Source organism: Ostrinia furnacalis, unplaced genomic scaffold, assembly GCF_004193835.3.
Source record: "Ostrinia furnacalis isolate ACB-3 unplaced genomic scaffold, ASM419383v2 OfSCF2357, whole genome shotgun sequence".
NCBI lineage: Eukaryota > Metazoa > Arthropoda > Insecta > Lepidoptera > Crambidae > Ostrinia > Ostrinia furnacalis.
This window is the reverse complement of record NW_021132596.1, coordinates 972,347-997,255: the sequence shown is the minus strand read 5'-3', so window position 1 is coordinate 997,255 and position 24,909 is coordinate 972,347. Positions and strand designations below refer to the sequence as shown.

Genomic DNA, 24,909 nt, shown 5'->3' with positions numbered 1-24,909 from the left:
CACTTGTTAAAGAAAGTTACATGTTGTTCGGTTATCAAGTGGTTAAATGAGTCTTGTCTTGTCAAATTCTGTACAATACCATAATACTTATAAAGTTGAACTACGTATCTACTTACACATTAAATCATACACAACAGCCATAGAAGAGAAGAAGAACTAAATTGTTTAAAATAACGGGGATGTAGGTAAACACACCATTAGCTACACTACATTATGTACTTAGAGGTGAAGTTCACCTCTAGAGTTCACGACGGAACAATTTCTTCGGAAACACGCGAGAAACGAATAGAGCCGGCCAATGTCTAAGTTACAATTAAATGTTACTTGTCGACTTTGAATGAAAGTGTAAACAAATTAATAACATTAATTCCTTATATTGCCTTACTAAGCTTTACTGAAAATTCAGGTGTAAAAACAAGTATTCTTCAAAAATAAGTTTACTATGCTGCTCAATGACGCAATAACGTGCCTTATAAAGTCTAAAACAGTGTTCGCCCATTTTCAGCGTTACTAATGACTCCTAATTTAACTAAACTGTCAAAAGTCGCGGTGATTCGGGTAGCCCTAGTGATGCTCTACCTCCTTGCTCCGGCTTGACTTTACTTTTGGGACACCCTGTATACATATAATTATTTTTATGATAAAAAAAGTGGAATGCAAAAAGTGGAAAGATAAATGATTGTCTTACTATAGAAAAAAACGCATTCAAAATTACATCAAAACCCGTTTCATATGTCTCGTTGAATCACGTCACAATCTATTGTTGAATTCCCTGAAGTCATCAAGCTCTGTGACTTTTAAGTATTACCAGGCCTGTTCATCTCCGCGAGTTTGCATCGAAAACAAAACACGCACGATGACCCGATGACAAGGCCTCACATATGAGCGAACATTGACGCACGCGTATTCTTGTGTATGATGGAAGAAAATAAAGAAAATGGTATACTAAAAACTGCCTAAATAATAATTAAAACACAGAATGTACTTTTTTTAAGTTGCCTCAAGATACTGAGAGGTAAATAAGTAGTTAATATTATTCATGATAATTCATGCTAAATCATGTATTTCCTCCGCCATTTTCCGCAGTTTGGCACCTCACGTCACATCATTTTACCGAAGTCAGCCCTATAGCTTCGGCGCAGTGCCGATCACTGACGTTTGTCAACAAAATGGTGCTTGACTCTTGAGACAGGCTAAATTACACCATATTGTTAATGACATTGAGCATACATTTTTTTAAATACCTTCGCGAAGTAAAACTTCTGTACGTAGTACTTATTATTATTCTGTGGTATTACTTCCAAGAAACGGCTGAGCGGAGCTTACATCATGTCGAAACGGAACCTATTTTTCAAAAGACAAAAAATGGCTTTATAATGTTTCGTATTTCAAAAGAATAATTAAGGATATGAATTATGAATATTATTTGCGCATTTCGATTTCTTTAAATCACGCATTAATACGTGATTTAAAGAAATCAAAATGCGCAAATAATATTCATATCCTTAANGACATGAATATTATTTTGATTTTAAGATAAGTCCTTAATTACAGAAGTAGATATAGGACTTTACGATAAGCGCCAATACAATTTTATTGATTGCGACACTCCATTAAATTGAATGGGCATTGCATTTCTGTGAAGTGAATATTCATAGATATTACACGGCTATTTCTGGAAACGCTTGCATCAATCCGATTATAATGTATGTTTAAAGCTAAAATAAATAAAAATAATACATTTCCACTGAAAACCGTTTTCCTCTTCGAACTCTAGAAGGGATGACATCGTTGCTATTATGAATAGTAACCTCCCTTCAATAGTTTCCTCCAACTCTTAACATATCGAACTCTATATTACTGCTGCTTTTCTTTTGTCAGTTAGGCTGAGTTGCACCACCTAACTTTGACGGTAATTTTACTGGTAACCGATATTTTTCTTATGGTATTGGGGAGGGGAAATTTTGCACATTATACTATCTTTACATAAAGTATCGTTTGGCCACAGTTTCGAACTTCAGGCTTTGGGGGCACTTTTTCCAAGACTATCCTGCTACGCCCTTTAAAGTAAGACGGTGCAACCCAGCCTTATCCAATTTCAATGTGCAATTAAAAAACCTATTGTGACTTCGTAGCTACGTGCCGTGTACTTACCTACCTCATAATAATAAACGTCGTAGTTGATACATTATTCGTAGCACAATATAGGTGTTATTAATTTAATCTTCTTGCTACGGACGCACACTACATAAATAGAGCTAAGTATTTAGACGAAATAATGTTCGCTGTCTTATCCAATCTAACTCATGTAATACCTTTTTTGTAATACTTGCTTTTTAACGAAGACTAGCTATGAAATGCATTTTATAATTTAGTACTTTTATTAGTATTAATTTAGTACAAAGTGATTTGTACAAACTTTATTCGTTACGAGTAGTACAGAAACCAAATTCCATTGAATGTGTGTAAATAACGGAAACGCTTTAAGCTAAGTAATAAGATGCACATACTGCAACAACTCACACTATGGAAGTAACTGATATGGCACGAATAAGTTAAGAACTTTCATACAAATGAACTTGTCCACCTTGATGATTTTATTGGAGAAACCGATTTTTTTCACGATTTCGAAATTTCTCTTACTCTGTTATGCATTTGGTTAAGTAGCTTTAAGGACTGCTCCTTTTGATTTAAAATCCTACATTTTTTGTACTTTACCAGTGTATTATTCTAATCGCATTCGCATATTCTTGCGATTTGTTACGATTTATGCGAATGATAGCGCCGATTTGTATAAAATAATATGTTCATATAAGTTGTTACATTTGAGAAGACAGTCAAACATAGAATATCCACTGCTTGCAGGCAGTTTTCTTTTACTCCCAGTCTGTGACCTGCGTCCAGGTTGCTAAAATACAGCATGAAACTGCATCTTAATCAGATCATCGCTCCGACGTGTTATTGGATTTTACTTTAAGTTCTCTGTTAAAGCCTTGTATAATTTATCATACATTATAACTAATTCAAATAATATTTTTGTGTATGTAAGTTCGTTGTTTTTTGTTAATCTTAAAATACTTAAATTGTTATTANTAATCTATCTATATAAATAAAAATGAATTGATGTTCGTTAGTCTGATTAAAACTCGAGAACGGCTGGGCCGATTGAGCTGATTTTGGTTTTAAAATGTTTGTCGTAGTCCAGGGTAGGTCTAAACGGTGAGCAAATACGCGCGCGATATTGTTTTTCTGTAACAGACAAAATTCCACGCGAGCGAAGCCGCGGGCGGAAAGCTAGTATGTAATAGAAAGAGAGGTCAATAAGTCAAAATGACTAGCATGCAACTACTCGCGTATAAATTGTAATCACGCACTTATTACAATACATACATGATTAGTCCGTATGCGTACTGACGATGTATATTTTGGAGGAAGATAATTGACCTAAGTCACTACAAAGTATACGCGAGCAGTACGCAGCGTATGCGTACTGGTCGTGTATAGTTTGGAGGAGCTTAGTAAAAAAAGTCACATCCAAACTATACTCGATTAGTTTCACACCCTTGCGTTCTGGCTATGTATAGAATGGAAAGACGCTCCGACGTGTTATTGGATTTTACTTTAAGTTCTCTGTTAAAGCCTTGTATAATCTATCTATATAAATAAAAATGAATTGATGTTCGTTAGTCTGATTAAAACTCGAGAACGGCTGGGCCGATTGAGCTGATTTTGGTTTTAAAATGTTTGTTGTAGTCCAGGGTAGGTCTAAACGGTGAGCAAATACGCGCGCGATATTGTTTTTCTGTGACAGACAAAATTACACGCGGGCGAAGCCGCGGGCGGAAAGCTAGTTTATCATACATTATAACTAATTCCAATAATATTTTTGTGTATGTAAGTTCGTTGTTTTTTGTTAATCTTAAAATACTTAGATTGTTATTAACTCTGTTTTCGATTCGATTTGTGTTGGTTGTCTCTTACCTGTTATTATTAGTCAATCTTAGAGCCAAATCACACGATGCGTTGCGACGGCTCGGCGAAGCATCGCAGGAGCAGTGTCTCTGAGTCGTCTTACTTAGAAATATCTGTGGCGGGGCATACGAGCGATGCGGCGCCGCGTCGCGCGATACGCCGAAATCTACGCGGTGCGGCAACGCATCGTGTGCTTTGGCTCTTAGGTGTATGCCTTGACTTAGTAATTAAACATCGAAAGTATTCGTTTTCAATCGAATATGATTCGGTGCTTGCCCAAAATATCTTTGAAATGACTAAATGGATACAGTCAAAGGTCAATGCTAGTTTTGTCATCATCTCGAACATTCATGATCTACAATGGTTATATTTTTTTTTGAGATTGAAACCGAACTCTATTTGAGGCTTAAGACTTAACTTGAAACTTGAGTAAAGAATTTCACTAACTTTTTATTCAATATAAGTATTAGATTTCTTTGACATTTGGAGTCAAGATCCAAATGACTGTTTCCAACAGAGACGTGCGGTAATTAGGTAATGCCTACCTGGCCAGCTCTAGATCAGATGGGTCATCGCGTTATATGATCTTAAAACCAAATTAAGTCTGGAAAATCGTCAAGCTTCGTGGAGCAATATTAAAATTAATAAAACCCTTACACATAGCATTCATACATTTATGTGAGCTTCCAACTCGTTTGGATTACACGCCGCTCAACCGCGTCGCCATATTCACGTGTTCATTAGCATTTGAACTACGATCGAGACATACTCTTACAGCCTCAACAAGATAAATGAACAGTGACTGCTGCTCGTTTTCCTCATATGTTATCTGTGACACAATCACACTCGGTATCAACATCGGCCTGAACCGCCTACATTGTGTAGACTTCGATCTGCCCGTACTACGAACATTATGCAATTTAATAGACATCTATGAATAGGTATTCAGACAACAAAGGATTTCTCTTATATCTGTTATGTAAATCTCCTCGGAGGCTACTTCACTCAACAGATGTCTAAGCAAATTTAGGTAATGCTGCATTAAATTTTATTTGTTGGGAGTGGCACATGGCTGTGTGCTATTACAATTGATGAAGTCATTTGATATTTAATCAAATTGCATGTACTCATGCTCAGTACCAGACAGCATATAAAATTAGCTTAAAAGTATGACCAATATTGTTTTTCACACCTCTACAATAAAATATTCAACGTATAATAAACTTTGTCTTAGTCAGGCAAACATGATGCGCAATTTAATTTATTTTCAAGGCTGAACGAAAACAAACAAAACTACCGACTGTTTGTAAATGAATTATTCAACAGAATATGTTTTCCAAATAAAATGATGTTAAAGTTCTACACCGCCTTTGATCTTGGTCAACTGGTTAACAAACATGTAAAAATGTTTTAAGTACCAATTAATTAAAAAATATTATTGTGTTTTCAACTGAAAGTATGGATTTCCCCTTGGCTATATCAATACAGTCAAAATAAAAATATTGTACACTTTCTCTAGCACTATGACTAACCTGAAAATTTCTGAAGGTAGGAACTAAGCAGTAATATGAAATCTAAGTATTTGTTCTTTCAATTTCTTTTCAATCTTAATAGTAAAAACAAAGAAAGAAATCTTATGTTAGGATTAGCATCTCATGGACCGTTTGTATGTGGAACCTACGCTCGTCGTTCATATTGCATTTTGTTCTATGTCAAAAATTACAAGTTTACAGGAGAGTAAAAAAACAGCGTACGGGAAAAAAATCTTTTAAGACACCAAAATGTTTTTTAACTAATGTTTCCTAAGCAGTTTGTTCTTTTTAATATAAATATAAAAGTCTTCATAAATAATTTATGTTTTGTTAGATTTTTTTTGGAATTTTTGTCATTGAACAAATTGCAATATGAACTACGGTATACAAATTTCACAATCGCCATCAAGCCATCAGCACACCATTGATTAATTAATACTAATCAACGAGAATATGAAATAATCCGCAACTGGTAACGCAACTGTTGTACCGATACAAAAGGCGATTGCGATCCGAAATCCGTTGGCAATAGACAAGAAGTAGACAATCATTATTGAATTATCGCCATTTATTTCTCATATGCGTAAATGAGGTGCGCGAGGTTTATGTGGCCGCGCGACCTTGACACGCCGGGGGAAAGTGGACCGACCGGTCGTTGGGCAACCGGGGTCGACCCCCGCACTCCATCTGCTTCGAGGTTCGGAGACTCCTGCGCATGTCGGCGCATCAGTGTTACCAGATTGCTGTTCACGAATGCAGGATACAGAATAAGGCTGAGTTGCACCACCTAACTTTGACCGTACTTTAACAATAACCGGTTTTTTTATAGAGTTTGACGTTTGTCAATGTTAAAGTAAAAGCATTTCCAAACTGTCAATCATTGTTCATTTTACTAAGCCTTTCTCTTAGAAAGAATCATAAGCTGTAGGTATATTGGTAACTTATTACATCTGAATTGAGAAATGAGGTGTAACAAGCTATGCAAATATGTTAGAGCTTTTTTGCACGAAGCTGCTGAGCTTTACCATCTCACGGAACTGATTATACCTTTACAGAGAAGTTCAAAAGTTTGATAAAAACAAATGACATCATTGACAGTAAAACTATCTAAAATAATAAAAGTATTTCTAATATTTTTTCAACCTTATCGTAACGATGACTTCATACTCCATATCTGAATTATGACTCTGAATCTTCATTAAAATCTCAACAAGGTTTTATTTCAAATTAGATGAAGTCACTATTCGATTGCTAAATCAAAGCCGCTTATTTCATGACATGATTATTTAATTGTACCTATGTATTGATATCAACTTCTTCAACAATTTTGAAATAACCAAAAACAAATTAATAAATGCCAACTCCTAATTCAGAACATTATGATTGCATTTCTTGAAACTCGATGTAGATTTAAGAAATCTTTGTTACTTGATGCGGAAAATGTGGTTACCCTATTCTGGGCAAAGGTTCAATTAACTTTGACATGTGAACTTGCAATTGCTAATCATTAACCGATCACAGTTAGATAAGTAATTGATGTACACATTTATCACACTGTAATAGTAAGATATAATTGTATAGTACATCACATGGAATGTACATTTTTATTGCAGAATCATCCTTAGTATTAGTAAAACTACATAAAGATGCGTGTGTTAGGTTTGATGTACGTACGATATCCATACGTACGGTCAGGGTCAAGTTGGTTAACTTAAACGCTAGGTTTTGCAAACCTTCGTACATTAAAGAAAGATTAAATTAGAATAATCTTCTATATAAATAAAAATGAATTAATGTTATATGATTGATATGATTATAACTCGAGAACGGCTGGGCCGATTGAGCTGATTTTGGTTTTAAAATGTTTGTCGTAGTCCAGGGTAGGTCTAAACGGTGAGCAAATACGCGCGCGATATTGTTTTTCTTGACAGACAAAATTCCACGCGGGCGAAGCCGCGGGCGGAAAGCTAGTAAATAATATATGTATGATAATCAAGGATACCTTTTATTTTATATCACACATTACATTAACAATAACAATACAATTAAAAATATTTCACAACTCTTATTCTAAGGGATAACATGATATTTTTTTATTTTTTCGTTTATCACAAACATTCTAATTTGCTAGTTATACATTTATTCTTTGAGCCTCTTTACTTTGTTTGTTCTTCATTGACTAAGCATTATAGATCTATTGGTGGTAATATTGAATGCCGAAGTTCTTGGGGCTGGGTTCATTGCGTTCGTTGGGGGGTGGCAGAGTGGCGAGATACTCCAGAGCCTTCTGAATCGCTGGTGGGGTGGGGGGAGGAGTGGGCAGATGAGCGCCTTGTGGTTGGAATCCATTTTCATCAGCTAAGTATTGAAGCTGAATCACCTGTGTCAAGATTAAAATTAAAATAAATCAGGAATTTGTACTATAAATCACAAGATCTAGTAACTTGAATCAAATTGTGAATAAGTACCTAATATCTAAACTTAGATAAAGATGTTGCCGATATGATATATGAAATGAAAAAGCTCTCAGGCGTTACCTACATAGGCAACTTTTCTATTGCCGTTAAAATAAATGTAGAATTTATCTTTGTTTTGGTTTAAGTAAACAAATTAATACCTGGCCGTCAGGGGCGGTGTACTGATATTGTCCTTGGGCAGTTTGAACTTCCTGGTCAGGCACTCCTTGGTTCTTAACATACCCTTGCTCTTCGGCTGCTATTCCATTGCCAGTTTCATAGCTAAAAACAAAAAGAACAATGTTCACCAACTAAATAAAAAAATCTATGACATTTTATTTATAAACAGAGACTTAGATTGTATAAAATTTTTATTCATTCGATAAATTCAAATAAAAATAGTAACATATGCTCCTCATCAAATACTAATGTTTCACTTTGCTAACAGCGGCTTTGCTGTGAAAAAACAAAACGGAATTCCATCTGTAGTAGAGATTAGAATTAGAAAAATATTGATCTCAGTGGAATTTAACACCAATATTACATCGTTTCTTTGTTCTAAGAAGTCGTTAGTTTTTGAAAACTTACTATTAATTAATGTAGAGCTTTTATTTTGAAATTAGTTTCGGACTTAATTCTATAAGTTCTAATTTACTCAATCCATAAACCAACTTACCTAATTTTTTTATGTATTTACTTATAATACTTACTCGTATTTTAGAACTCAAAAAACTCAATTTATTTTACCATATAAAAATGTTACTATTTACCAACATGTAGAAATTATTCATTTTGATTAAGTAATTGTTTCTTCCTGTCGTAAATGTTGATTCGTGAGGTATAAAAATAATTTACACTCACAAGTGACATACTGAAAAGGCTGTTATTAAACTAAAACAAGGTATGTATAGTACATAAATAATTCTAAACCTCTACATAAGGTGACTACAATACAAATCTATTTGCGTAGTCCCGCGGTGAACTATACCTAAGGCCAATTTCACACGGGTCGATTTTAGACAAGACAAGACATATTACATTCATAATTTCTAGTTGACATGACAAGTAACTAAAATAAGCTGTGATTATGGTAACATAATTAATATCTGCAAGGGTTTTAGTTTTTTGAGTTTTAGTTTTCTGTAGTTTCATTTATCATAGAAACTACAGAAGAGTGGCTCTCGCTTCCAGGATTTGTATTCGGTCTCTCTTTAAACCTGGGCATTTCAACATCAGTTAAATATTGAGATAAATCCCTGACAAAATCAAAGAAAATCAAGTAGCTTACCTCCACTTATATGATCCATCAGGGTTGATGACCTGCTCCTGTCTGATGATGGGGATGGGTTCAGTGGTGTACTGCTGCTGCTGCTGCTGCGACTGGTATGGCTGGAAACTGCTGACGTCACCTCTCGCTACACCCACCAGCGCAAGAACTGCCAACTGAAAACAAATAAGTAGGTAAGTAAAATTAGACTATTCGTTAAATTGATAAATAAATAGGAGATCACGATAAACACACTTGATGCTAAACTTACTAGAAACCTCATCTTGACTGAACTGCAGTTACAATAATAAGCTTACGAAAGCAGACTATGGTATGATGCACTTCGAATTCACCCCTGGTATTTATACGAAAATTTTTGTTGCAATTACGCATCGCTGCAGATTCCGTGAGTATTTTATGAGATGTACGCGACACGAGACAGTGTTGGGAGTCCCTTATTGAGCCTTAACATTGTACACAAAACGTTTGTAATGAAATACTGCAACAAACGAAACAAGACCTTAGGCTTCATTCGTAAGCGTGCAAATCCAAGACGCAAATAATCAAAATCCGACAAAAATCCATATTTCTGTGTCTGCGTAAGTTGTGTTATATACGACACTCTAAAAATGTCTGGAAATGACATTCCTCCAACATGATGTCTAGGTTAAGGGAAAACAACGAATATTTCGTCAGATCTTGATTTCACCGGCGACTTGTTGAGTTTAATAAAGAATAGTGTTTAATATACACATTTGTTCTGTTCTGAAATCAATAAACATAAGATTAATAGCTTTTGTTTAAAAGGAGAAAGTTTTCAATTATCCATTTGCATGTATACACGGTGCAGTAGTACTTTCCATAAAGTTCATTTTGACAAAGATTTTTTTTTAATTGATGTATTTATTCATTATAATAAGTAATGTTAATAAAATTACAATCAATGCATTCCATCTAAATAAATGTAATTTTGCATTGATTTTGCGTCTGCAAAATTAGTTATGGCACAAATAAAATTGTGAAAAGTAGAGCTTACTGAAGTGTGGATTTTCAAAACAATTCAGGAGACAAAAAAACGAGGCTTGAGCTTGAAGCCTGAACTCCATAAACTCTCTAAATTATTACCCTCCATTTTGCAGTAGGGTATTACAGAAGTAAATTTGTGAACAAAACACGATTTTAAAGTCGAACGCGTCATAAAATGATGAGGATTATTGATATCGTTGGGTCAAGTGCATCACATGCATGCGAAAAGCGACTCTCTGTCTAGCGGTTGAAGGTGGTTAGTACTCTGATTAGGGACTATTGTACAAGGCTAAAATGTAAATATTAGATTTAGTACTTAGTTATCTTTTAATATTGCGTAGTCTTACAGCTTGGAAACAGCGGACTCTATAGATTCTTTACAGTCGATACTTTTATAGATATTACTTTCGTGAAAGGATACATTTTTAGCTACTTCCAATATTCTATTTCTAGCTAGTAAAAATAACAAAGACTCAAACTTAGTGCATAAACAGAAAGCTTCCAATGGATCCACAAACCAGTTACAAGCGTACTTGTGTGACATACTTCAACAAGGTTTTTTATATTATTGAAATTACATCATCGCCTGAGTACACATTAGCAACGTCTTACATTTTATTATTGTGTTGGAACAAGTCTGTCTGATTGATGATTTTTATTTTATTGTAAGTACAAAAATTAAAGTTTTTTTTATCCACAACGAGGAAGCTTAAATCTCCCTACAGATTTCATAAAATATCAAAGAAAATTAAAAAATCAGGACTCATTGGAACCTACCAGAAAACCCTCCCTTTGAGCTGGCTGTAGGCGATAAATCTATTTCCTAGTTTATTGCTCTTATTAAGCAATAGAATCGACATCACCCAGTTAACTGTAGAGGGGGGTAGGAATTTTACATTGCTCTAAAGATTTTCATGGAAACCCCAAATGACGTCACGCCTAAACATTGTTGACAAAGCTCGGAAAAATACCAGCCTCAAGCTGAGGTTAAGCATAAAAATACTGTTAAAAATAATTATAATTGCGTGCTGTTGTGGGATAGCATTTCATTATCCTGATCAGTAACTGGGAGTCTAAGGAGAGTTATGTGCTCAGAAGTTGTCTAACGGGAGTAGTGCTCGTCCCTTCTAGAGAAAATGATCAAGGGGTCTGCTACCATTTCCAAGTCGTTTTCCCAGGTTATGTATAAAATAACGAGTACAGGAGTAAAGTTATACAGGAGTAATGAAGTACCCATAAAAAGTTATGTCAACGTAGAACCTCCCCTTAATGAATGATTAAGAACTGGTTTTGGTGTATCGACACAGAGTTCAATTAAAATACATTTAAATATAAGCTGTCAGCGCCAGAGTCGTCTCACAGTATATATTTTAACATAAAGCCGTACATTATGTATCCCAGACCTTTAATTAACACTTGAACCCTTATGAAACCGCTTTTGTATTAAGTTTTTCTGTCGACTAATTTACGTGCGTGAAACTTAATTCTTTATTACCATTAATAACTTGTTTTTGACATGCGACTACGAGGAACATCGCACGGCATTGTCCGATTCGAAAAGTTTATGAAACCTATAATTTACAGTAGCAGCCACGATTTGTAAAGGACCTGGTTGATTTTAAAGCAATAATATGCTTTTTGATTTCACGGAGTATGGAATTGATTTCGTGGTTCGGAATTCGTCAGTTTGAATCCTATTATGCACTATTCGTTGAATAATGATTTCCACTTTTTTCACTTCAGTACCTAAATAAGATATTAAGCTTTTGTTTTAAAACGGATTACACTTATAATTAATAGTTTATACCTACACAAAATGGGTATTTTTGGAAAACATTAATCGTCGTTGTTTTTAAATAAATCAATCAATCTTAAATATACGGACATCATAATAAAGGTCATCTCATCAACCAAATTCATATTGTATCAAATTGTAGACGAGCGAGTACGCCATATGAGTGCTACAAACAATCAAGCTACGAGTAACTCGTAACGTGTCTCTTCGTTTACATCGACACAAAATATCGGCACCGTAGCTAAGAAGCTCGCTTTATATGCAAAACGCGATAATTATAATGTATGGGGATGCGCTTGAGCAATCTTTAATACGTCTACGTAATTTACGTCTCTACTGTCCACGATTATAATTTGACAATATCAATCAATCGATTTGTAGTAGTGATTAATTTTTATAGTGAATGAAATTGTAAAATTTTATTTTATTTTTTATTTTCATTTTATTTGAGCATACTTACACAGCACAATATTATTTAATTCATCAGTTTTTAATTATGCCTTAAGCCTAGGCGCAGACCATCGATTTTTCGTCGGCCGATAGTTTAATCGAGCAGTTGATCAGTATGGGCATGTATGGAAGAGCGCACATTACACCGATTTGATTTGGCCGATTCTTCATACAAATTAAAATCGGGCCCAACTATCGGCCAACTAAAAATCGGTGGTCTGCGCCTAGTATAAAACTTTATTAAATGTGTTTGATAAATATGAATTGAGAAAAGATAAGTAAAACCATGTCTATGCTAATAAAACATCGATTTACATAATTGATGCCAATTTAATGTAAATTAACACAATTGCGTAATACTATCTATTTTATATGCATTTGTATTTACAAAGAGTTGTTTTGCTTATTCTTTCTTCGCTTCTTCTTTAGCCGCTTCGTTAAGCGGTATGGCGGGGCGGAAGGGGTTGTATCTGTTATAGTTAGGGTTGTATCTGCCGTCGTACTGTTGTCGCGCGTCGTAGGGGTACCGAGGGTCGTAGGGGTAGCGAGGGTCGTAGGGGCGGTTGAAAGCGCCGAAGCGGTTGTTGTAGTAGGGGTTGTTGTATCTGTTATATTCTGGGTCGTAGATGCTCCTGTTTCTCGCGTCGGCGAACGCTGGGAGCGGGGGTAGGGCTTTGCCGTCAGCGGGGATATGCACTCCTGATGGACGGAAACCTGGAGAAGGGTTGCTAATGTTAATATTATAATATCTATATTTATAAAAGCGAAAGGTCAATGATTGACTGATTGACGAAACTACAAGCGCTAGGAGTCGCAAATTTTGCATGGGTCCTTTTAGAACGTAGATGCTCACTAAGACGGGGATTTTGGAAAATTCAACCCCTAAGGCGGTAAAACGGGATGCACGCGTGCGAAGTCGCGGGCGGTCGCTAGTTTCTACATTAAGTACAGATGACACCATATCAAGTATCAACCATTAGTTGCACTATGTACAATATTTTAACCAAAACATCTTTACTGTTTAGAGTAATTAATTCTGGTTAGTTAAAGTATTTACAATAAATACAAAATATGCAACCGTATCAACAGCCTACTCTTTTCGTGCTATTTTGAAGTTAGTTGAAAAATAGTGAACTTTTCTTCTGCGCGGCCTCTACTTTATACAAAAGGCTGTGTCTTTATGACTTACTAAATATAAAGCTTACGTAAAAGTTTGCATACGTATTCTTACCATTTTCATCAGCTACGTAAGTCACCTGGATTGGGGTGCCTTCAGGGGAAATGTATGCGTAGCTTCCTTGAACGACCTGAAAACAACAAGTTAGTATTTTTTAAATCTTTTTGCATGATTATTCGTAATGATGATGATGATGATGATGATAATTTATGGTACAGTCAGCGTCAAATTAGTTCGTGAAACCCAAAGTAGCCAAAAAGTTCACAACATGTCTTTGTTACAGTTGGAATTTATGGTTGTGTTGTCAACTTTTTGGCCACTTTGGGTATCACGAATTATTTCACGCTCACTGTACAAAAGACTAACTAAGGTTGAGTTGCATCACCTAACTTTGACCGTAACTATAACGATAACCGGCGTTTTTTGTATGGAGATTTATAACGTTTGTCAAAGTTAAAGTAAGATGGTGCAACCCAGCCTAAATTCATATTGCAATGCCAACCTTTCTGTCAATTTATAACGAAACAGATCAGATAAATATTCATACCTGAGTTCCCTGAGGCTCCCCATTATTATCAATGTACGCGTCTTTCAAGTATCCAGCTTCTTGCGCCTGCTTGCCGTCAGCAGTTGTGAAGCTAATGACATGGAAACCAACACATTAAAGTATACAAAATAAAGAAGATGACCCAGAAAGATAATCTTTTGCGGACATTTCTGGTTTTATAAACTCATATAGTAATTAATTATGTCAAGAATACTATTGTTTTGTATGTGGAGATGTCATAATAATGCTTAATGGACCTCCACAAAAACTTGTTAGAGCATACTAACAAGTTTTGGTGGGATAATACTCATTGTTTAAATATTTTCATGTCAAAATACATTATAATTATTTTACACACTTGTTTAATTTCTAGGGTGCAAAAAGTATCTTAGTCTTTAAATGAATGTGCTTTCAACTTCTCGTTTACACTTTTTATCTATAACTTTGGAAATTGAGATTTTCTTAGCTCAAAATTAGCTGAATGAAAAATTTAATGAAATGTTTTATTCAGCGACACAAAACAGTGAAGTAGGTACTTAATATTATATTTTTATCATACAAAATTATCTGCTTTTAGCACTCGACCCCTCATTTTTAATTGCCCAGAGCGTTATACTTTAAAAAATGCACAGCATATTAAATGAAACTAGCAGTTAATAAAATAACAGAAGATGATAAAGGCGCCAATAGATACATAAAATGGTAAGCAAACTAAAATAAATACATACTTAAATGACCAACCGAAAAATACAAGATCTAAAAACTTAAATAAACCCATAGTACATTAGGTAAGTGGAAATGATTTCCGCTGCCTTTCAGCTTTCACCAAGGATCTTTATTTAGTACTTTAAAGTTCAATCAAACTACCTAAGATAAAAAGAAATTCCAAAATAATATAAAACCTCCATACCTGAAAGAGTAAGATCCATCGGGGTTGTGTTCATTAGAATAAGTCAGGATGGGGATAGCTGGTCCAGCGGCGTTGTTATATTTGTACTGGTTGTAGTAAGGGTTTAGGGGGTTGTTGATGCCGCCTGGGAGGAAGGGGGTGGAACCTAAAGGGGGGATGACGGCGGCCGCTGTAGGTGTGGGGTCAGCAGGCCGCGCCACGCTCAGCGCCATCCAACACGCCAATACGCAAAGTAATAAGCGGAGCATCTGTAATGAAGAAGTTTTTGTTATATTAAGGTACATTTATTGGTAGCTTCTTTAACTTTTTGTAAAGGCCCGTCAAAATAAGGTTTGTTGATATGTTAACCACAAATCTAAAGCACAACTACTCTGCTCGCAAAAAGCACAATGTTTTCTAAATAACTGAAAAAATTGAATTTCAGTTAGTCTGAAATCAATTAACTCTTCATGACTGGGGACAAAATTGCATCTGAACTAAAGGAAGTTCTGATGTTATTTTCAAAATTAAAAATTTCCAAAAAGTAGGTACTCGTGTCAATTAATCGATGTCTTACCTATACCAAATTGGACAATGGATGAAAAATAAAAAAGTATTTTTTATAAAGTAAACAATTCAGAACCATTTTATTTTTACGTCAGATATTTCTATAGGTATGACAAAAGTACTGAAACAAAGTTTAAAGTGAAAAGTTAATCCAAAAATGAATTAAATTACTTCATTGTTTTGGTTTCAATTACGTTTGAACTAATCATAGCCATATCTAATCACAAAAAGTAAGTGAATTATGATAGGAATTTGCATATTTTACAGATCTACCTACATACAAAACAACTTAATCAAAATCACAATAACACATCTTAATTAGTATTTACAAAATAACTACGTAACTCTGAAACTCCATTGTTTAACGCCATAAACCTACTAACATTGTTTTAAATGCTTTCCGTTCTTTTTTAATTGAGCGACATTTTGGTGACACAATAACAACTAATTCAAAATTAATTTAAAAAGTATAAAAATAAAAGCAGACCTAATGTGTAATAAATAAAAATAAAACAAAATTACTTTAAATAATGAATTTGGTTAAAATTATTACTCAAACTTATGTCAATAAATGAATTGATATTATTATTAAATAATTATTAAATTAATATGCATTATTTAGAAAAATGACACATTTCTCTCAAAAAAAATTTTATAAGTTTAATTATTTTTTTGTATTTTTTTTTGTTTTCAATTCACTTTTTTCAACAGCACTTTATTTCGCCAAAATATATTCTCGACACTGTTCTTGTTACCTTAATTTTCTAGTTCAGTCAAATCCGACTGCTCACGTTGTACCCAAACTGCTACTGTTGGCGTGAGATCCGAATATTCCATTTATAGGTAGCAGGGTTGCTTTGTGCCGATATTTTTTCGTTGTGCCATCGTTCAAACGTGAGCCTCATACACGTCCCTTCTACCCACCAGTGGTTATTAACCGAGTTGTACATCTCTTCAAGCTCGCTTAGCACGAACACAAGATGAGACTAAGACATTTAGCAATTTCGATCCCAAAATTGCTGTAAATGTTACAACTGGTACATAGTTTCACTCAATTATGTTGAAGAAATATCTACGGCACAGGTGGTCTTTATAGGTATGAGATTCCTTGCCGAAATTGTCGTAAATGTTACGGAGCATGCATTATCGACAAGTATCGCGATGAGCGCTTGTTACCGATAGTTCAATTTGCAATAGTTTTGTTTGTATACCTGATAACTAGAGGATGGTTATGGCAATGTAGAGCTTTAGAAACACGAGCATTTATGGTGCAAGATGCAGTTTAGGTTTGACCCACATACCTATTTCCAATATGGTTAATGACTTTACCGGCCACAAAAGACAACACATACCTACTGCTGTAAGTCTCATTTGATTCAAGATGTTTTATATGTGTATTATTATAAATTTAAAAAAGACGACTAATTATTACTAATTATGAGCAAAACTTTACATCGTATTTAAAATTAACAATAATAGCTGTGTAGTGTGATATTTCTATGGATACCTACTGTTTTTCAGCTGAAAATCAGTGTAATAATTGTTAAACACGAAACTACTGTATAAAGGTTGTGGGAGGAGCCTGGATGCGGGCAGCGCAGGACCGTTCATTGTGGAATACCTTGGGGGAGGCCTGTGTCCAGCAGTGGACGTCATTTTGCTGAAACGAACAAACGAACGAAACTACCGATAAATAAATAATTATTGTTACAAAATATGGTTAAAATAAAAGATTCTTATTCCCTTAAATTTTGACCTTCCGTAAAATAACTAGAGCATTCAGAAGTCTTGATTATACAACAGATAAATCGATGGAATTTTAACGCTTGATTGTTATCAATATGGTCTACTTATTTGGAAATAATGTTATACCAAAAACAGTTAAAGTGACCAATATCGCCCATTAGCTATCAAGGAGGACAAAAGCTTTGTCTTTGATAGCCTCCACATCAAAACAACTGATTAACAATCTGAATAACAATTAGATCTCGCTGTTACATCTCTGTCATTATTACATACACATTGTGTTTTTTAATAGGTAGCAAACTAGCTATGTATAACATTACTAATTATAATTGACTTTTTGCGGGCGGCTTAATTAAGTTACGGTATCAAAGAACGGGCAGATTGCGTATATGTATTGTTTTTATCGGACCTGTAGGCATGCACTTCGTTATTTTAAATTAAGCTCTGGTAAAAATTAAAACAATGTCCATTGTCGGCGGTCTGTATAAATAACCATGGTTGCATAATGATAGTTACGATTAGACATAGTTGTAGCACATTATAATGGAATATTTATTGAATTATTTATTTTATAAACAAATTATATTTCAATTAATTTGTGGTAAGGCATAAACCCCAAAAGTGGGTGTGATGGGTTGACATAAACGGGGACAGAAGAGTGGGTTCATCGTAAAAGAAACATTTGAAAAAACTGTCTAAACTACGAGATTTATATTACTGTAATACAAAATAACGAGGCCATAGACATATTTTTGCATACGCATTTACTACAGAATATTGCATACGCATAACAACAGAATTTATCGTTATTAGTGTAATGAAAGATGTAAGCAACTGCGTTCCAGATAAGTAGAACACATCAAAGCTTAAAATAAATGTCTAGTGTTGCCATTGTTTCCATTTCCTAAACTCACTAAAAATCCTCATAGGATCATTGTAGTGTTTAATTAGTAGGGAAATGAGAAATCTCATTAAAATAAAAGGGAATATTAAGGTGTAATTTGCATTTTATAGGAGCAACCTAAGTAAACATGGCGTTAGTGAAGTGTACAATGAAAAAATCTACAAATAAAATGAAAACTCAAGCCTGCAAACAATCTGCATTAGGTATTATAAATATGATCTGGCAACACTGAACCGGATGTTCATTCTGATTTACTGGGTAAAGTACTAAATTATGCACCTATTAATGGTTAACGAACCCTAAAATGCTCGCAAAATAATCATCATTACCTACACGTAACACTTGTAACACAAATTCTTAGCCTTCTTAAAAAGTATACCTACCTATTACATTTTATGCTCAGTTTTTTGCCATATGGAGGTACAGTCGTCAGCACATCAGATTATAAATTTTGATTTAAAATAGCACTTATTACGACCACAATAAGTGCTACATTAATTTGTTTAACGTGCCGCCAACCGTACCCATACTTCTATGCAAGCATTATGTATTATTATTACGCCAATATACGCAACGATCTAACATTGAAACTTTTAATTAAAACATCTTCTATTCCAATGCGTAAATGGCTTTCATAAACTTTTATGTAGTAAGTTACAGTTATATTAAGCTATTTGAGTCTAAGTTATTGAATAAAACTACTCGTAATATGTATAATAATACCCATCTCAGAAATTGCAGACACGCAATTTTTTTTGCCAGGAACTTTGTTAAATAACTCGCATTATTGAACAAGCGATTTTATCAAATGATCTCCATACGAAAGATCTTCCCTGCAAGGTTATAATAAAGTAGGTATAAGACACATCTTAGATTTTCCTGTCAATTTCTTGTCCATGATCATTTTATTATTGCAGCAATAAGACGGAATTTATGGACTTAGTACTAATTTAGACGATAATCAGGTACCTAACTTATGTTTCCTAAAGAATATGAGCGTGTCATCGAGGTAACTTAAAGTTATACTGAAAAGTTAAATAAATTGCAAAAAATATTACAGTTACATTTATTCATCAACAGCCCTTTACAGTCCACTGCTGGACTATGAGCCTCCTCCACTATGGTGGAGGGATTTGCCATAATCTCCACGCTTGGCAGGCGGGTTGGAGATCGCAGTTTAAAAGATTGATGTTTTACAGAGAGCGCTGCTGCCCATTCTCTGTTTGTTGTGTAGTCCCTAAGTCGCCTCTTACGACACCCGCGGGAAGAGTAGGGGTTGGTGACAAATGTATTCTACTCTGCCGTCACCACACGGCGAATTTATTACTTTTGTCCTAAAGTAGAAGCGAGGGTAAATAGGCAAGTCCTCCATCTAGTAAATTAGAGAGGGTAGTGCCACGTAGTGCTCCTGCAGTAGAGACTAAATGATCTGTTTGTTGACGATGAATTTTCTTTCTTCCTGTCCTTAATTTAAAAATAATGGGAAGATGATCAAGTATAATACTGAATACAACCTTCATTAAAGATTATAAAGATCATCTGTTTATTATCATATCGTCACCGTCGTGGCAGAATTAAATAACTGACACTTTTGGCAAAAACCACTTTTTCCANCCGATACTGAGCAGCATCTTCTTATCAGCAGTATTGGTATACATTAGTCCTAATCAATAATAAATACGTTATAATTATAAATAATGGTTTATTTATAATTATGGAGTCGGTGTTGGAAGATTTGAAGATTTTATAGTTTCCTTGAGCTGTCACTTGACAGCCTGGCACACTTTTACGATGGTGGATCAAAGTATTTTGGTTTGACTATAGAGCGTGAGAACACGCACACAGTCATAATTATTTTAGTGTGAATAAAACTAGCATCGAAATTACCTAAACTTGACATGCCACGCTAGACGTAAACGCTCAAAAGTCAACGTACGCAAGGCCGCGTGACGTCATTATATCCGAATCGAGCGCAGCCGGCGTACTAATGGGATGGAAAATATTTTTTTCCGGCTAAACTATCAGTTTTAGAAAAAAACTTTTAATAACATTTATTCTTCAAAATAAAGTAACCTATCGACCAGTAATTTTTAAAAATAAAAATTGTGAAAAATAAGTATTGCTATGTCCAAAAACCACATTTTCATAGGATTCGATGCAATGCGGAGACGCGGTTGGGGTGAGTGTAACTTAATGATTGTTTGTATTGAACATAATAATACATAATATGATGCTAATACCCAGTTTCTGGCCTGGGGGGGGGGGTAAGTAATACCCAGCTTCCGGCCGAGGGGGAGTCATACCTAGCTTATGCTTATGGACTGGGGGAAGGGGCTAGCCTTACCCAGTTTCTGGCTTGGGGAGGGGGGGGGGGAGGGGTCAAGTCATAACCAGTTTCTAGGGCTGGGGGGAGGGGCTAGCCTTACCCAGCTTATGGCCTGGGGGGGGGGGGGGGTCAAGTCATACCCAGTTTCTGGCATTTCTGGCATGGGGGGGGTGTCATACCCAGCTTCTGGCCGAAGGGGAGTCATATCCAGCTTATGCTTATGGCCTGGGGGTAGGGGCAAGCCTTACCTAGCTTCTGGCCTGGGGGGAGGGGGAGGGGTCAAGTCATACCCAGTTTCGGGCCGGGAGGGGGGGGGGGGGGTAAATCATACCCAACTTCTGGCCGAGGGGGAAGTCATGCCCAGCTTATGACCTGGGGAGAGGAGAGGGGCGGGGTAGTCATACCCAGCTTCTAGGCTAAGATTAAATAGATTTCCAGCACGGAGCGGCTGTCCTTTCCTGCAGCAGCTGGCCCGCCCATGGGAACGGCGAATAGATAGGTAGGTGCGTAGGTTTAACTCAGAAAAACTAAATAACAGGTAGGTATTAACTATTAAGTGTACATCGAAATGATTTTCATAGCAATGTCTTATTGTTAGAAGTTATACCTTATTGTTAGAAGTAAATAAATTAATACTTATACATTTTTATATTTTACTTGGAAGAAGATATGACTCTAACAACACTTATGTACACTTTATTTGAATAAATCGCCAAATATACCACCGCGGAGACCCCAATCGCGTCTCTGCGTGCCATTGAATCGTATGAGCGTATGGATTTTTTGCGTTATTTTTCACAATTTCCATTTTTAAAAATTACCTATCGATAGCTTACTTTATTCTGATGAATAAATGTCATTACAATTTTTTCTCTAAAACTGATAATTCGGCTAGAAAAAAATATTTTCTATCCACGCAGTACGCCGGCAGCGTTCGGATCGGATATAATGACGTCATCGTCCCCGCGCCGGGCGGTCAGTGAACTTTTTTAGTAATTTGGCCATAACTTCGTCAATTTTTGTCGTAGAACAAAAATTTTTGCACTGTGTATTAAGGATTTCTTAGCCCTATAAATCTGCATTCACAGCTAAAAATCGAAATGATCCTCATTATGAAAGGCCTAGTTCGGATTTTTATGTTGTTTTCTTTGTTCAGCTTAAGATGTTTGATATTTGATAATATGATGTAAAGTAAAACAAACATATTGGAATTGGGACGAAAGACGATAAAGTCGTTTATATTTGAGATAAAGAAAATCAAGTCAAGCATATCACGTAGCACTGCAGGGCACAGACTTCTATTCTACTACTGTGGAGTTGTATAATATGACAACTTCTTTGACTTTTATACAACTAATAAAAGTAGGTAAAGCGATGAATATCATTTTAGTTTCGTTTTCGTTCAAATTTCCTTTGAATGAAATCTTTTTCTTCTACGAATGAACTGAGATCAAAACTCTGATGTCAGTTTTTGATAGCTTTTTAATTAAACATGATAATACTCAATGGTTTCGACCATTTTTAAAGTGCTCTTTGAAGGACTGACTTTTTCTGACGATCCAGTTGCTTAAAGCTGTATTCCAGTTGCTTAAAGCTGTACTGATTAAAAATCTACGAGATTAATCAAATGCTAAACATTTTTAGTGATCTATTTCGTTTCCCGCTGGGAATAGAACCTAGGAAAGGATCAAGATAGTCAAACTCTCCACCATGATCCACGGAAGCATTCTTCTAAATCTCGTGTTAAATACAAACTGTAGCTAGTTAACTAATATATACTAACTATAGCTAGTATCGCTTATTGCTTTAAAAACTACCGCCACCGAGCTTCACCTAATAAAAATATAAAAAATACAATAGTATCCAGTGATATTACGTTGAAACAAGCGAGGCAAGACGCGCCAAAAAAATTGTGTAACCCGATACAAAGATTCCGCCGTTAATTGGTTGGCGGCGCGCGCTGCATAGGGTTACAGAATAGGGTGGCATGAATTTGTATAATTATGAGACTAACGAGGACAATCACAATTATCTGATATTTCTTAGGCTGAGTTGCACCATCTAATTTTGACGTTTGTTACAGCTAAACTTAGATTCTAACTTTAGCTTTAACAAACGTCAAAAATCTGTCAAACTCTATATAAAAAGCACCGGTTATCGTTGTAGGGAGTAGGTGGTGCAACTCAGCTTTAAAGTTGAAAACAATAGTTTAATAGACTAACAAATATAGCAGTACACTCCGGTTCTACACAAAAAAATTGTAAATTCAATACGCACGCTTTCACGATCGATTCGATTCCATAAATCTGAAATTAGTTACTCAATAACTGTAAGGGTGAGTTGCACCACCTAAATTTGACCGTAACTTTGACGATAACCGGTGTTTTTTGTATGGAGTTTGACAGATTTTTGACGTTTGTCAAAGTTAAAATAAGATGGTGCAACTCAGTCTAAGTAAAGGATCAGAATACGTTTACACTGCTGTGAGCAGCGGATTTCAAAATCAAAATTTCCTTAATTTTGATTCTGAAATCCGCTGCTTAGTATTCATAACAGAATAACACAGAATTGCGTGGTCTGTGGTGAATAAGGATAGTAGGGATTTGACCAGCATAGTCCTCTACCATTCCTTAGCTATTGTTTTGTATATTTTCAAAACATACCAATTTAACGATTATCGTCGAATATTAATAAAGACTTATGGCTACCCTTCAGCCGTCATACTGCTGGCGATGTTATTTTCGGGAATTTTATTTACATATTTAACGCTCAATTGATAGGGGTTATTAATTTGGGGGAGATCGCACCGAGGGATGGCTCCATTACTCTGTATATGACTTCCCTCTCAAAATAAATACAGGAACTGTTAATTTAAACTGTTCCAAACTTAAATGGAAACGATTAATTGTGTTTTAATCGATTTGCTCATCATGCATGTTGTCGATCAAGTTATTATTGCTTTTGTTTGGACTATTATATTGTAGTTTAATCTCGTATGACCTCAAGTAGAAATTAAAAAATCCCAATCATTTTGTTTTCCGTAAACGTTTTGTTTACTCAAAACGAACGGTTTCCACATTTGAAATTTTTAATCTCTCATTCTGATTTTAGTTTTTCTTTCGTGTTCCATTTTTAAATACATATTTGAAATAACCTTTTCTCTATGGCTTACGTTAATGTAGCCAGCCAGTACTACAAATCCTATCAAAAACTCGAATTTCAAATTAAAATTCGTGTTTATTATTTTATGGTGTCCTTTTTCAAATGCTTATTTCCAGCCAGTTCTGAAGGGCGTAAAGAAAATATGAGACAAATCGGAATCTTAAGACTTTTATAAGAACTGAAATAATTATTGCCACATAGAGGCGTAATTACTAAAACTACAAAACACAGAATTCAGACCATTCGAAGTGTCCCGAAAAGTAATTAACGGAATTATAACATCGTTTCTCCAAAGTAAGAGAAGCCGAAACAAGGCATAGGTATTTTTTAATAATTGCCAAGTATGTTTTCATACAAAAAAGCTCTCTGTGTACGTTATTTCTTGGAATTTCAAGAGTATAAAATTATGAGCTCTACCTACAATAGGTGCTAGTAGTACATAAATTCAAATCTGTTATCTAATGAACTTGCTAAAGTATGTAGTAGTATGGAATTATGGATAGATGTTTATTTTTTCACCTCTGCGAGACTGCGACGTGTTTTATGGATGTATTTTTGAAATAATGTAGGTAAAAAACAACTCTTCGTCTAGGCCGTATTGATTTTCAAAGTACTTAATAAAAGGGAATGAACAGCTATCAATGTTTGTCAAGAGTGACTTGGAGCAAACAGAAAACATGTACGACAAATAAACCGCTCGAGTGTTTTTGTTTATTCAAGTCTAGTTCAATATTTTAACGCACCATGCGTGGAGCGGTAGCGGTGAGTTATGCCGGCGCACGGAATATTTTGAGCGGTATTTTCGTTCGATTAGTGAATGAATTAAAAATGTGATTTAAATGGTAACAACGAAACAAGCTAATATTTTAATACTTTTAGCAATTTCAGTTTATTAATCTTTCATATATTTTGCTTTCACTCCCAATTGTCTTAATATCTTACTTTAAGCTCTGTTTTTCAGCTCTACTTTATGCTCCATCTGATTGAACAGAGTTTCTGTGCTCTTTGAATCGTAAAAACTTTTTTGTGGTTAATTTGAGGGTTAATCATAGTATGATTTATTCTAACTGACATAAAATCATTATACACATAG

At 35.1% G+C, this 24,909-nt stretch overlaps 1 protein-coding gene across 1 annotated transcript; it reads right to left on the bottom strand.

Annotated features, from left to right (window-relative positions):
• Window positions 1-7,572: 7,572 nt before the first annotated feature.
• LOC114355167 (uncharacterized) lies at window positions 7,573-16,485 on the bottom strand. Its single transcript, XM_028307864.1, has 8 exons — window positions 16,434-16,485; window positions 15,133-15,380; window positions 14,223-14,313; window positions 13,730-13,805; window positions 12,905-13,212; window positions 9,249-9,403; window positions 8,122-8,242; window positions 7,573-7,884 (listed from the first exon to the last, which is right to left on the bottom strand). The coding sequence occupies exons 2-8, from the start codon at window positions 15,378-15,380 to the stop codon at window positions 7,699-7,701; spliced, it is 1,185 nt and encodes a 394-aa protein (XP_028163665.1). The 5' UTR covers window positions 16,434-16,485; the 3' UTR covers window positions 7,573-7,698.
• Between the last annotated feature and the right edge of the window lie 8,424 nt (window positions 16,486-24,909).

What these genes read in the sequence shown, in the direction of transcription:
- LOC114355167 (XM_028307864.1), bottom strand. Translation starts at nt 15,380, where the DNA reads ATGCTCCGCTTATTACTTTGCGTATTGGCGTGTTGGATGGCGCTGAGC. An exon ending in GGGAGCCTCAGGGAACTCAG is followed by an intron (nt 13,806 to 14,222) that starts GTATGAATATTT and finishes TGTTGTTTTCAG; the next exon opens with GTCGTTCAAGGAAGCTACGC. An exon ending in ACACCGCCCCTGACGGCCAG is followed by an intron (nt 7,885 to 8,121) that starts GTATTAATTTGT and finishes ATCTTGACACAG; the next exon opens with GTGATTCAGCTTCAATACTT.